Source organism: Helicoverpa zea, chromosome 23, assembly GCF_022581195.2.
Source record: "Helicoverpa zea isolate HzStark_Cry1AcR chromosome 23, ilHelZeax1.1, whole genome shotgun sequence".
Taxonomy (NCBI): Eukaryota; Metazoa; Arthropoda; class Insecta; order Lepidoptera; family Noctuidae; genus Helicoverpa; species Helicoverpa zea.
The window spans coordinates 3,508,569-3,522,910 of NC_061474.1; the positions used below are offsets into that span (position 1 = coordinate 3,508,569).

The 14,342-nt window shown below is 36.3% G+C and overlaps 1 protein-coding gene and 2 long non-coding RNA genes across 4 annotated transcripts in view; 2 read left to right on the forward strand and 1 right to left on the reverse strand.

Moving 5' to 3' along the window:
- Nucleotides 1-14,342, forward strand: part of LOC124642097 (equilibrative nucleoside transporter 1) — a 51,439-nt gene that overhangs the window by 26,719 nt on the left and 10,378 nt on the right. The window contains exons 3-9 of one of the 2 annotated variants that reach the window (XM_047180403.1): nt 1,191-1,298; nt 2,540-2,780; nt 5,042-5,187; nt 9,720-9,840; nt 10,213-10,321; nt 11,280-11,454; nt 11,810-11,925. In XM_047180403.1, the coding sequence (XP_047036359.1) occupies nt 1,191-1,298; nt 2,540-2,780; nt 5,042-5,187; nt 9,720-9,840; nt 10,213-10,321; nt 11,280-11,454; nt 11,810-11,925 (1,016 nt within the window). Of the gene's footprint in view, nt 1-1,190; nt 1,299-2,539; nt 2,781-5,041; nt 5,188-9,719; nt 9,950-10,212; nt 10,322-11,279; nt 11,455-11,809; nt 11,926-14,342 lie in introns of both variants that reach the window. The other variant, XM_047180402.1, reaches the window with a different exon arrangement.
- On the forward strand, nt 6,913-8,091 carry LOC124642101. Its single transcript, XR_006985737.1, has 3 exons — nt 6,913-7,221; nt 7,448-7,540; nt 8,032-8,091. It is a non-coding gene; the product is annotated as an uncharacterized LOC124642101 (long non-coding RNA).
- Nucleotides 8,496-8,995, reverse strand: LOC124642100. The gene is made up of 2 exons (XR_006985736.1): nt 8,936-8,995; nt 8,496-8,662 (listed from the first exon to the last, which is right to left on the reverse strand). It is a non-coding gene; the product is annotated as an uncharacterized LOC124642100 (long non-coding RNA).

Below are 14,342 nucleotides of genomic sequence, written 5' to 3' on the forward strand. Positions count from 1 at the left end.
GCTCGGCAAATAATGATGAATAAATGTGAACCACGACAGAAATCGAAAACAAAGTCGTGGAATAACAACATAAGATCTCGAAGATTTAACACAAGTACATTAAAGCAATGCATTTTTTACTGGAAATTGATCAAAATACGATATTTAAAGCATTTCCGGTTGATATTACCAATTACCGCAGATACCGTGATTTTAAACCCTTCGATATTAGGTACTTCGGTGTCGCAAACTTTCGATATTCCGTACATCGGGATTCAGAACAATCGCAATCACGTACTTCGCTATAACAAACTTTCGATATTCCGTACATCGGTATCATGAACATTCGCAATTCAGTACTTCGATGTAGCGTACATTCTAAGTCACGTGCATCGATCTTGTGTACTTTATGGCTTCAGTACTTCGGCATTTTGAACTTCGAGATTCCGTGATACAGTCTTACATAACGTACATGCATATCTCACCGCTCAATCGGTATGCAAATTTCGAGTAGACACTGGTACATACTACATTGACATAAATAAAAATAAATATTACAGTGTCATACACATACAAAAGTGTTATTTCAGACAATTCAATAAAAATTCAACAATCGAGATTATACAATCACAATCTATTTAATTACACATAACACAAAATATTAAATTAAATCATGTACATGTACTATATGTACCACGTTGAAAAAAATATTATATAACTGTGTATATAAACTTTTATATAAATAAATAGTATGTATGTGTGAAGTTTTGTCAGACGTAACCGCATGAGGAAAGTGTACAGAGTATTTATAATGGACCTACAATTAGTATAAAGTTTGGTTTGCCTCATACTTTTCGATACAGGGAAATTCCATGTTTTCTTATTATTTAAACGATATAATAAAAAAAAAAACTACATAATGTTATCGTGGTTTCATTACACTGGAGCTTATTGCCTTACTTGGTTTTCCAAACGAGATTTCCGAAAACTCGACCGTCGTATCCTCCTACCCTACAATACTTGCTTTCACGGTACTGATGATCAAACTGTGATCTTAATTTCAGTCTACAACTATCCTCGAGAATGTTTCCATCAAATGCAATTTTCCTATTAATCCTCTTGATATCCAAACAAGTTTATTTCCAGCTTTATAAACTAAACAGATGCGCAAGTTTCTATAGCTTAATCTAATGTGTACCCTTTGCCACTAGGTTGGGATGGTGCGGACGAGAAGGCCCCGTTCCTCCGCAACGAGCCGGTGAAGCTAACGCCCGCATGGGAGGGTAACAACCTACCAAATGACACCCTCAACTTGAAAGGTAAGCTATAGCAAAAACCTTCTTTGTTGACACGAAGCTGGCTGGTAAATTGGCTAAAACCTCTTTATGACTAAAGACACTAAACGTTTTGAATAGTTTACCTCTGATTTAAAGTTCTGGCTGGGTCCAAAAAATTTGTTGCTGTATAAAACTTAGAGATTAACATAAAATGTTATACCTATGGAAAGTCGTTTAGAAAGCTATAAGTTTTGTAGAAAATAATTAGTTTTCAAAACTGTTTAAAATTAAACGTCATGGACACAAGTTCCGTGATTGCCCAAATAAGTTCACTCCCATAACTAAGACTACTTAGAGGAGAGGCAAGTACAGACAAGTAATAAAACCAACGAAAAATCTATAATATAAAAATGAATCGCTAAATGTGTTGGTAAGCGCATAACTCAAAAACGCCTGGACCAATTTGGCTAATTCTTTTTCTGTTGTGTTTGTTATTGTCAGAAGGTTCTTATAAAGAAAAAAATTAGGGTATAGTAGGGGTAAGTTGGGTAGAGTAGGGTAGGATAGGGTAGAGTAGTCAGTTCACGGAAGCGGAGCTCCGGGCAACAGCTATGTAGTTATTATATAAAATTGATTAATGGCCGCTAAATTCGATCAAAAAACATATTCAAACAAAAGCGCCACCTAGCGGGTTTCTAAGACAACACTCGGTCCTACATCGCGCAAGTAAAGTTTTCACACCTCGTAAGAAGCGATGCGTAATTTCGAGCTTGAACATACTCGACGCCGTGTCCCACTTCCAACGCAGTGTCTTCAGTTATTATAACTGGGTGTCACATACCATTTCAGTGGGTAAATCAACGCTTCACTAAAACACACGCAGGTTCCTGTGAATTTGTGTGCACCTAAGTATTGCGACATGTCGTTTTTTTCCCAAACTTTATGAAACTTTTTATTAAAAAAAAACTCTCTTAACTTTTAACAGTAACATTCGTAAACATACAGGAGTCAAAGTAATTCAGAACTAACAATAAAGTGGTTAAAATAGAGTCAAAGAATCCAAAAAGAAATGACCGTCTTGGGATTCGAACTCAAGACTTGATCACTATGGTCATGAGTTCGATTCCCACAACTTGAAAAACTTTTTGTTGGGTTTCTGACTTTTAGAGACTTCATATAAATATTTTGATGTGTTTCTGTTTTTATACACAGTAAAACTACATTATTTACTTTTTTTTTGCCGGCATGGAATTGTTCCCTTCAATTTTTTCCTCTCATTACAGGTATAGCAATGGACACATCGGAACCAAAGGACAAATGGCACCTAATATTTTTGACGTTCCTGTTACACGGACTCGGAACGCTCACTGCTTGGAACATGTTCATAACAGCCAAGGACTACTTCGTGAAGTACAAATTGGTGAATGCTCCGACGTATTCGGAACATTACTTGGCGTATGTGGGATGGGCTAGCCAGATCCCTAATCTGGTGTTCAGTTGGCTCAACATTTTTGTTAAGCCCAAGTACGTATATTTTTATAATACTGTTTTACAGCGATTTTGCTAATTAGCTGAACTTTCGGCGAGGATCTTGCCAGAAACTTAGGGGAAAATAAAGAGATTTGGTTCTAGGTTAAAACATTTTAGAACTGAATGAATTGTAGTCTAAATATATCCCGTTTTGCGTCCGAACCAGAGTTCCTTTAATCCGTCATTCATTCATTGATTTGCAATAATCCAAAATTAGATGATATTCCCATAGGATAAATGGGATCGCAGTTATAATTGAACTGAAAACCAAAAGTAATTAAATCTCTGCTTATAAAATCATTTGCAATGGACAATTATGTTTATGTACATCAAACTTTTATCCGATTTCAATTGGCACAGGTCAAAAGTTTTTAATTAAATCCTCTGAAGTTTTGTTTGTACTGACCAAAAGATAATTTGTTCCCGAATTAAATTCATACATTTGTTTTTAGATAAGGAAACTCAACATGATAGTATAGAAACCACAAAATTATTATTTCTATAAAAATAAATTACTTATGTAATAGTTTAATGCAGATGAATTTTTTGATACATAGTTTATTTATTTTTTGATTTTGTAAATACCATGCCTTAAAATGTTGAATAAGTATGTTTAAATAATTATTTAAAATAATTAATAATTTATTACCTTAAACAAAATGTGCATATTATATATTCACACATTTCCGTCCCAGGCGCGGATATAAATCAAAGTTAACGCGAGCTTAAACAGTTAAACATAGTTTAAAGTAGCGAGCAGGCGGCTTGCCAGCAGTTTTTTCTATCATATTTGCATAAGTTCCGAGCACGGCTGCTGCGGGATTAAAATGATTAAAACTATGCACGTGTAATTTTTTCCAATAAACGTAGCGTTAAGCGAGTTATGGCAGAAAAGTTTTAAAGTATTCTCGACGTTTTAGGAATGATCAAAGAAAATGTGCCTCTGACGGTTAGGTACTCTGAATTAATTTGATATCAATTTTACTCGAGTAATTCTGAATGTAGGCAGGCAAGGTAGATAGACGTATTATTATTTTTTTCGGTACCGGACCTAATTCTTTGACAGTTATATTTCTAGGAAGAAGCTAGTGTTGCCATAATGCTTCAATTATAAATTAATAAATTCTCTCCGAGGTATCCGTGTCCCTAGGGTACTTATACTACTAATACAACCGAATACAAAGTAGCGTATTTACTACTAGACGACCTCGATGGCGCAATGGTCACCATGCCGGACCGCCGAACCTGAGGTCCCGGGTTCGATTCCCGGCTCGGTCGACATTTGTGTGATGAGCATGTTTGTTGGCCGTGGTCTGGGTGTTACAATATGTATTTATAAATATGTATATATGTAGCTATATGTAGTTTATCAGTTGTGTTAGCACCCATAACACAAGTTATAGTTCGGCCATTCAGAGAATGCGTTCCTGACACGTCGCGATTGAACTGACGACGTAACTTTGCAATGGCGTTGCAGTTACGATAAAAATATTTTTGCTGGTTGTTTACCGTTTTAACAATTGAGGAGCATTAAAACAACATTATTATATCAATAATCAATGAATGTAGTTACGTCGTCAGTTCAATCGCGACGTGTCAGGAACGCATTCTCTGAATGGCCGAACTATAATTAATAACTTACCATGGGGCTAACCGACCGTGTGTAAAAGGTGTCCCGACATTATTTATTTATTTATTATTTATTTATTTAATATTTATTACTTAAGAGTACTGCCTATTTCCATGACAAATCTCAATAAGTTGAGTAGTCTTCTCGAAAAGCAATTTTACAAGACACGCCCACTACCCAACGCAGTGACATTCAGCAATTAATCTGAACGATCACATTACAAAAGTGGGCAGAGTAAAGCTTTACTAAAACACACGCATGTTTCTTACCATAAACTTGTGTGCACCTAAGTCTAGCTACACTATGATACAAATGATTTTTAGTATGTACCTCTAAATTATCAATATCTACAATAATAATTCGATAACGGAACCGAAACCTGGACTATTGTCCAGTTTCAAAGTATTTAACCCACTTCAAAACTGAAGGTTCTCAGTTTCATCTGTAGGTATATATGTAAAAATGTTTATGCGCGATTGTCTCACGTTTGGCGGAACCAATTTTGATGCGGTTTTCAGCTTAGTATTTGTGTGAGAGAAAATTTTTGCTCTAAATGGAATATTGAAGTCTGCTATTTTCTTGTAATAAAGATTTTTTAATTAACACAATATTGTATTCATTTCAGGGGCAACTTAACAAACCGCATAGTGATGTCGCTAATAGTAGAAGTGGTTATATTCGTGTTCAACGTTATACTAGCTATGATGGACAGCTCTGATTGGCCGGCGGCATTCTTCTGGCTCACCATGTTATCTGTGTTCCTCTTAAACGGTAAGATTTCGATAATATTTACACCTTTTTGATATCGATATTTTGTGATATCGATATTTTTGGAAGGGCCCAGCACTAGTGGCTGCGATAATTAAAAAAAAACTTTTATTAATAACACAGGAAATATCATTTATGTATTATGGTTTGGCCATCATAAAATACTGATACTAACCTGCATCTGATGAGACGGGTAGCCGACCCCAACATTCTTGGGAAAAGGCTAGGTAGATGATGAGTTTGGCCCTCAGTTCAATTAAAATAATATTATCGTGCTTTTGGTTTAGTATCGGTAAATTAAATGTGTTTCTTTAGCTTATTTCCCACTACGCAACAGAGGAAGCATGAATTTTATGTTTCTTACTTTTTTAAGTGGGTACAGTAACGCATTACTTTTCAAAGCGTGCAGATTTTGAAGTAAATCTGTATACAGCACAGTTTTGCTACAAAATTTTACTTTATAATATTCAAAATATATTATTATTATGTCTAAATAACTACAAAATGTGTGTTCAATTCATTCTCAGTCAATCACTTCCTGGCTATCGCTAGGGGTCATTGACCGATATTTTATCGAATACTCTTTACGAGTTGTATGGGGGAGCTCAGATTTCAACGATAAGTTTAGTGGTAGCAATCGAAAATGAATGCTCCATTGAAGCTTTTTAGACTCATTGAAACTTCAATTGCTTGGTGAAACATTAGATAGACTAGTAGCCTCTTAACTATTTCATTTTCATTTTACCAGGAAATCCGAAACTCTTTTATGTATCATCATTTAAACCTTTAGTCTAATCTGAAACCAAAATAACAAGTGCACATAAATAGAGTTTACCTTAATTATATTGTTGGAGTATTTCTGTGCCAACTATTTACAGATCAATTGACACAGTTCTGCTACAGTTCGGGTCAAAACAATTTTGTAGAGCTATTTCAGTTTTAGAAATCTGTTTATATTAATTCAAGAGATCTCATTAGCAGAGTTTTCAGATATTTACCATTCAGTATTTTGAACTCGCTAACTTCATTAACTACTGGTTTGATATAAAAATAAAAAAAAACTTTTACTGCTAGATAGCCCATTTATCGAGGAAGGCTACTTTTATCCTGATGCGCGAAGTAGTTACCACGGGTCGTCGAAACCGCTGGTGGAAAAAAAAAATTTGATATCCAAGCTATCAAGCTATATCAAATTAAATATATTAAGTAAACAGTTTAAATTCAAGTAATTAAATTATAAAATCGTCGTGCTTATTTTACTATCAGTATTATATCAGTGAAAGGTTAAGGCCACACATTTGTTTTATCAGCAGTACATAATTCACATTTTGTTTATATGTATATTTGTGGAACTACTTATCCCTTTCTTCCGATTCCAATAACTGTTATCTCCTACTATTTATTCATGTGTGGTCATAAAAGCTTTATTGTTCGAAGTAGATTATTAATGTATTCTTAGAATGTAGAATTTAATTAGCAATTCTACATACAATTTGTTTCCCGTGGTTTCTCAAGCGTCCTGTGGAAACTTTCCGTACCTGCGGGCCTAGCATGACCGCCATAGAAACAGCTTTTGTCTACCGGAGAATCGACAAAATGACAGATTGAAGAAAGATTTCTATCGATCCGAGCATGGCGATGTTTGACATCGAGAAGAGAAATGTTTCTTTTCTTCATCGACATGTGTCTATCGCGTCGAGCATGACGACTATATTTTATCTACTTTTGACATTTGGGAGTAGATATAACTTTCTATATGAAATGTCAAATACTCTACATCTCATCGGACCTAGACAAGAGTAGACAAGAATATTATTATAATTTTAAGTTCTCAAATAGCATTTACAAAGTATTTCGGGGTCCTACCGTCGTCATGTGGTCAGTATTTATGCTGAGAAGAATCAGTGTAAAGCTCAAAGAACGAGCTATACGAGTGTTAAGCCTCTCGACATCGAAAACGTAAATGTGCAGAGATGGTGCAGTATTTGTGCCAGGAATCTGTCTCCTATATCTCAGGGTCTGCCTGTTCTTGTCAATGTAAGTACCTACAGTCTATTTTATTTTGTTGTGCTTTCCAATTGTTATCAACCAAAAATATGACAAAGTTTTCGTCCTTATAGATAAGGTTTAAATATAGAAAAATCTATTCACTTCATTTATTATTGTTTCTAAGATTATTTTGTCTATTATGTAGGTATTGCCCTTCATTGCAAGAAAATGATTAAACAGAAGAAAAATATTTAACAAAGTCTAATTGTTGCAGGTTCTTTGCTCGGGTCCTGCTTAGGTCATTAACAACATTACTAACCACTGTTAGCAAATTTTTTAAACAATTTGTTTTTGCAGTGAATACAAGGTTAGTATACCTAATATTAGATATGACCTCTATTTCAGATTGTAGATACTGAGTGCAAAATACTGAACATAAATGCCAATTATCGTGACAGAGTTCATAAACAATCAATTTTCAATAGTTCTCTCATTAAGAACGAACTGCGCAGGCTATATGACTCTAGAATTGGACAGTTTTATCTGCTAAGAAAAAAATTACATTTTAAATAAACAACCATTATGATTTTAATATTCACATTCTTTATTAAATAATATAATTTCAATAATTTATAATTTGTAAACTGAAGGTCCAGCTGTCATTTAGCATCCTTTTTTTGTAATCTGAAACAAGAACACAAAATTAAATTATCATTCATTTTCAGGGGATTCTAGTTATGCATTAGGGTCTTGGCTCATGACACCAATAATAATGCTGATAATGTATCAGTATCAGTATGTTATTCTTTTATAATACTGTAAAAACTCTTTACCAAACACAGTTATTTCTTTTTGCAGGGTGCCTATGCTACAAGCTACAACTCTTCCCGAGGAAAGGCAGAGAGAGAGAGACACACTAATGACCTTAGTGGTAGCTTACTACAAGCTGCAACTCACAGAAGAGCAACTATTATGAATATCTTTGTATATCAACAGTTCTTCAAACCATACAGACAGAATTGAGTTGCTGGGGAGTTTGTTCCACCGCTTCTGCTGCTGATTTTCAGCCTATTTTGAATAAATGACTTTATCTGTAGCCTTAATTTTATGTAAATAAACCTTTACCTCTGTGTAAATGATTGTCTCATTTTATTTTTTATCTTAAGAGTTGTTGCTTATATTATATCACACAAGCAACAAATAGGTACTATAATTATTATTGCCATAATTATATTTTGAAAACAAAGCATGAGAGTTTTGCTAGAATGAAGCCAACAAGTCTGGGGAACTATTACTAGTAAATGAATATTATTTCAAGACACTTACTAATAGAATATTTCTCGTGTCAGCATTGTATGCCAAGAACTCGTTCTTTTTCCATATTTTTTCAGCAGCTTTTGAATACTGACCCATTCTTCTTTATCGTGGCCTTCTTTTCTCAATGGATCGCGATATTATCTTCTCTGTTTATTGGATGGGACTTCGTACGCTGTAAATAAACAGTTTTTGTAACGGCGAAAGTAAAAACACTTCGGGCAATAATATAGGGAAGCAAGATAACAGTGAGGAACACATTGAACTGTGCATGGCAAAGTGTTCATCAGACAATGCCACCGATCACCATTTATTGAGATTATTATGTTATTTTCCTTTGTTCTTTTCATCGTATGTATGGATAATTAATTATTGTTCGTTTAGATTAATTACACACAACTATTGGAATAATCAGTACTTTATTTATTTAATCACAAAATCTACTTACTTTTTCCTTGCCGCAGTAGTCACCAATATTAAAAATCAACAACTTAAATTAATATGTAAAATCAACAACAAGAATCGTTTTTTGTAAACAAATTAACAAACAAACATCAACCATTTTAGTTCCACAGATAAGAAATAAGTTCGATGAATACGTTTTGTTGTTGCTTTGAGTTACGTGAGTTTATGTATAGGTTCATGCGTGAAAAATAGTGCATTGACACATTTTTTTGGCTAACTAAACGTAAATTCATCGCAGAACGACCCATCACTAGCTACTTATCCGTTGCTATGGAAAGTCTTTCTCTTGATAGAAACGCGAGTCTACAGCTCGCGCCATGCTCGGGTAGAAGACATGTCGAGTGGGAAAGAAAGAGCTTTGTCGTTTCTTGGTAGAATAGAGATAGAATCGCCATGCTAGGCCCGCTGGACAAAATATAGTCTATGTCACTCGGTCAGTCTCTCAGTCTCAGTACTCGGGTAGGCTTTCCAACATAAAAATTAAAAGTTTAAAAAAGTAAAAAAAAAAACTCGCTAGTCATGTGATGTCAGCGTGAGCGTGTGCAAAATTTCAGCCTAATCGAAGATCCGGAAGTGGTTCAAATTAAGATTCTAATTTTACATAGTTACAAGCGAAGCTAATATAAGCGTGTTAAAAAGAATAGTATCGGTGCTTTTTAGGTACAAACAAACAATATTTTTTCCTAATTATAAAATACATGCATTGATTAAGTACTCCTTATACATGTCTTTTACTCAATTAAATACATACCTATTTATTTTTTCAGGTTTCAACGCAATCTTCCAAAACTCAGTATACGGCGTGGCCGCCCGCCTTCCTGCGAAGTACACAGGCGCAGTAGTAATGGGCAGCAACTTGTGTGGTCTCCTCATCGTGTTCCTGAACTGGTGTTCCGTCATGTTCGACAACCCTCGCACCGCAGCTATTTACTACTTCATCGGCGGCATGTTTGTCATGCTTATTTGCATCGACTCGTACTTCGCGCTGCCGTTAAACGTGAGTGTCTTTTTGACTCCCATAAAGTCCATTTTCACCCACAACATAAACGTCCAACTATTTACTTTGAAATCGTTTATGTTGTTGGCGGGCTTGGGCTTAATTCACTTCTATAGTTACTAAGTTGCTTTGCTCGTTCTTCGGATGAGCCTATCAAAGGTAAACCTGATGACTAGAGCACGGTCGGTCTGTGCATGTGGTCTTCTTGAACACTTCCATAGATCGACCAACTTGTGTGGTCTCCTCATCGTGTTCCTAAACTGGTGTTCCGTCATGTTCGACAACCCTCGCACCGCAGCTATTTACTACTTCATCGGCGGCATGTTTGTCATGCTTATATGCATCGACTCGTACTTCGCGTTGCCGTTAAATGTGAGTGTCTATTTGATTCCCTTTAGGACCATTTTCACCCACAACATAAACGGCCCAAAACGACAATTTACTCTAATAATATTTATGTTGTTGGCGAACTTGGGCTTAATTCCTTCCTATAGTTACTAAGTTGCTTTGCTCGGTCATTGGTTGAGCCTATCAAAGGGAAACCTGATGACTCAACCCAGGTCGGTCTTTGGATGTGGTCTTCTTGCCTACTTCCATAGATCGACCAACTTGTGTGGTCTCCTCATCGTGTTCCTGAACTGGTGTTCCGTCATGTTCGACAACCCTCGCACCGCAGCTATTTACTACTTCATCGGCGGCATGTTTGTCATGCTCATATGTATCGACTCGTACTTCGCGCTGCCGTTAAATGTGAGTGACCATTTGACTCCCTTAGATCCGCTTACAACATCGTTTATGTCAATTTTTATGCTTATCTATACCCCAAATGAGTAGGCACTTACCTGAAGAACGCAGTTTAAAAAATAAAAATCAATATGTAAATGTGTACAATATGTACAATTACTTAATCAATTGAAACATGATTTTATGTAGTAGTATACTGTTTAACAGTTATCAAGAATGTTTACCTTTAGTTAAGCGCCTACGAACCTGTAATCGTCTATTCCCACTACGCAACAGAGGAAGCATGAATTTTATGTTTCTTACTTTTTTAAGTGGATACAGCAACGCTTTACATTAATAGGCATGCAGATTTTAAGTGAATTTGCGTGTAAAGTGTACAGCTACAAATATATATGATAAACGTTTAAATCTGAATTGATTGTTTCAATATAACGATAACTCAAATTGCCGACCAATGGGCGGCAAGCACCGATCCTCAGCTTCATCGGCTTAGACTGGAAGCCCAATATGGTTGGGAAAAGGCTCGGGAGATAAATCATGTGTTTATATAGCGTGGGTGAACCTAATAAATAAATCCTCTTTGCAGAAATTCTACCGATACCACGAGACGTTACAAGAGCAACACAAAAATGCTGAGGCCGATAAACCCCACGGCCTGAGGGTTTCCCGCGCCAAAATATTTGCACAAGCGTCCTTGCAGCTGTATAATGTTTTCATCACTTTCGTCGTCACTTTAGCCGTGTTCCCTTCTGTAATTTCAGGTAAGCCTCTATAAAAAATACGGTTATTATTTATCATAACTAGTTTTTCCAAGCGGTTATACCTATGTTGCTCGGGAATAATGTAGATTCCCAACAGTGAAAGAATATTTCAAGTTCAATAGTTTCGGAGACTTTAGGGTGTAAAAAAAAATGTTTCCTCCTTATTAATTTAGATAGATAGATAGTTATAGGAACAAAAATATCGATAGCTTACTTATTTCCCTTGACCACGTGTATTTGAGCCAGTCAGCCATTTTTCTAAGGTTTTTATTTCAAGTCAAAGTATGAATTTATAATTTAAGTTTTATTATTCCAACTGACCTATTAATTTAACACAACTATGTTTTATTTGCAGATATTGAGCCGAACACGGAAGGCTTCTTGGGCGAGAATTTCGTCCGTATCACATGTTTCCTGACTTTCAACGTTACAGCCCTGTTGGGCAATGTCACTGCTAGTCTTAAGCAAATTGTAAGTATTTCGTATTCCATCATCATCAAGCTTTTTTTTTAAGTCCCTCTACAGCGGCCTACTACTGCGGCCTCGCGTTAATCAATACGTGTGCGAGATGTGGGTTGGTGATTTCAGACATTATAGTCCAGATTACCTCTTTGCCAATGCAACTTTTCTAAGTTTGTATGTACTTTCTAAGTATATCTTAGACACCAATGACTGTGTTTCGGATGGCACGTTAAACTGTAGGTCCCGGCTGTCATTGAACATCCTTGGCAGTCGTTTTGGGTAGTCAGATACGAGTAAGTCTGACACCAGTCTCAGGTTGAGGAGGTCAGATAGGCAGTCGTAAAGCACTGGTACTCAGCTGAATCCGGTTAGACTAGACAGCCCCGGATCTTCAATTTTTTTTAGGCGGGGCAAAATTTGAAAAATGCCGCCCCGCCTACCTACGTACTTATGTTTATTTTCACCAACGAAAGTCACTTTTTTGGTAGGTAAAGGACTTAAAAAAAATGTGTCCAAATCATTGTAGGCTCAAACTGTTCGCCAGGTTTAAGTTATGAAGTCGAGACAGACAGTGCCGGCTTTAACTCTACTAGCGCCCTGGGCGAGATTTCTACGGCGCCCCCAACTGCAATTCAAACCCATATGAAAAACAGAGACATATGTAGTTACCGATTGCGCGAGCGAAGCGAGCGCGAATTTTTTTTTTATAGTTAACAAGTCAAAGCAAAAATTACCTAAAATGTAGCCCAATCGTACATAAGTTATTGCTGGTTGGTGAATGCAAAAACACGGGAACACAGGTTGTGAAATTTTTTGTTATATTTTAGAACTCAAAACAAAAATGACTTAAAATGTAGCCCAAACGTAGATAACTCTTTGTTGGTGTTGGCGCCTATGAATTAAAATTTTGGGACTTAAAGTAGTACCATAAATATAAACTAAAAGTTACTTTCTTATTAATAAAAGGACTTAAAAACGACGCTACCTTTTTGCTAGGGTAGACAAAAAAAATTTCAAAAATAAAAACAACTATAAAGTGAAGCAAGCCCGAAAAAGCTTTTTTGAGATTTGGATCACTAAAAGTCCTTAACATATATAATAAAAGGCGACTGTGAAGTGAAGAAGCCGCGAGCGAAGGGAGCGCGAATTTTTTTGAGTATTGGGACATTAAATTAAAAAGTAGTGTGACGTTTGGATTAGTGGTAGGTAGTATAGTAGGTGAAATAAAAGAAGAAATTTAGTAAATAGTATACATCTATATTCTATAAAAAGATATCGGCAGAGCCGGGAGTGAGTTTAGAAATATCGAGCACGCGTTAAGTTCTGGCCCGCTATAGAAACACCACTATCCTGTATAGTCAGGCAGCTCGGCAGCGGTCAGGCGGGGTAGGTGTGCAGCGCGCTAGTAGATGCCGGACGCGTAGGTAGATGCAGGACACGTGGATAGGCGCGGCACGCAGGTAGGCACAGGCACGTAGGTAGGCACAGGCACGTAGGTAGACACAGCACGTAGATAGGCGCACTTTAGGTAGGTGCACTACGGTAGGTGCACTGGAGGTAGTCTGGTACTTGAACCCTGGAATGTCCGTTATGTTCCGTCTTAGTTACGGTCCGGTTATATTCCAGCCACGACTGCAACATCCCGATGTCCACTTACTCACTACCTAACTAAATGGAAAGCAGTGATCAAGCACTAGATAGCATCGAGATGAGGCAGCCTAGGCAGCGTGACAAATCATAATTACAGCTAACAAAATGTAATCTAAATGCAAGTGATGAGGATGGAAGTATTTGCATGATTTACAAAGCAAAGCACTAGTTTAAATGAAGTTAATGAAATTAATAAATAGGTAGACACTATAAGAAATTATTTAAAAGGAAGATATGGAAAAATAATTGTAGGGCGTGGCCCTCATGACACGATCTAAGTGCACCGGTCATGTAAGGTCAAATACCACCTGATATTTTTAAAAGCGTTATGGCAATACATAGTCTATAATATTCCACAATAACAGCAACAAAGGCGTGATCGTAGCATGAAATAAAAGAATGAGCGCACAATGAAATCAGCAAGTCATCCTACGACACGTCACGTATAACTGCTTCTAAATGCACATAATAAGCAATATTTTGCAACACTCACCCGATCTGGGGTATACACTGATTCTTTTTTTTTTTTTTTTTTTTTTTTTCCTTTATTTTAAGGGCTTTATCACTAAGCGATAACGTCGCCCTGTAACATCAACTTAATCAACTACAATCACAAATCACTTACTAACTACAATCACAAAGTAGTTACCTACTTATAAATTAACTATTTAAAACAAAAAAAGCAAGTTTATACAGCTTTCTGGCCTCTAACGATAAAGGAGTAGCCAGAATGGCATTACACTCTCCAACGTCGAAATTATATGTTGATCCGAACA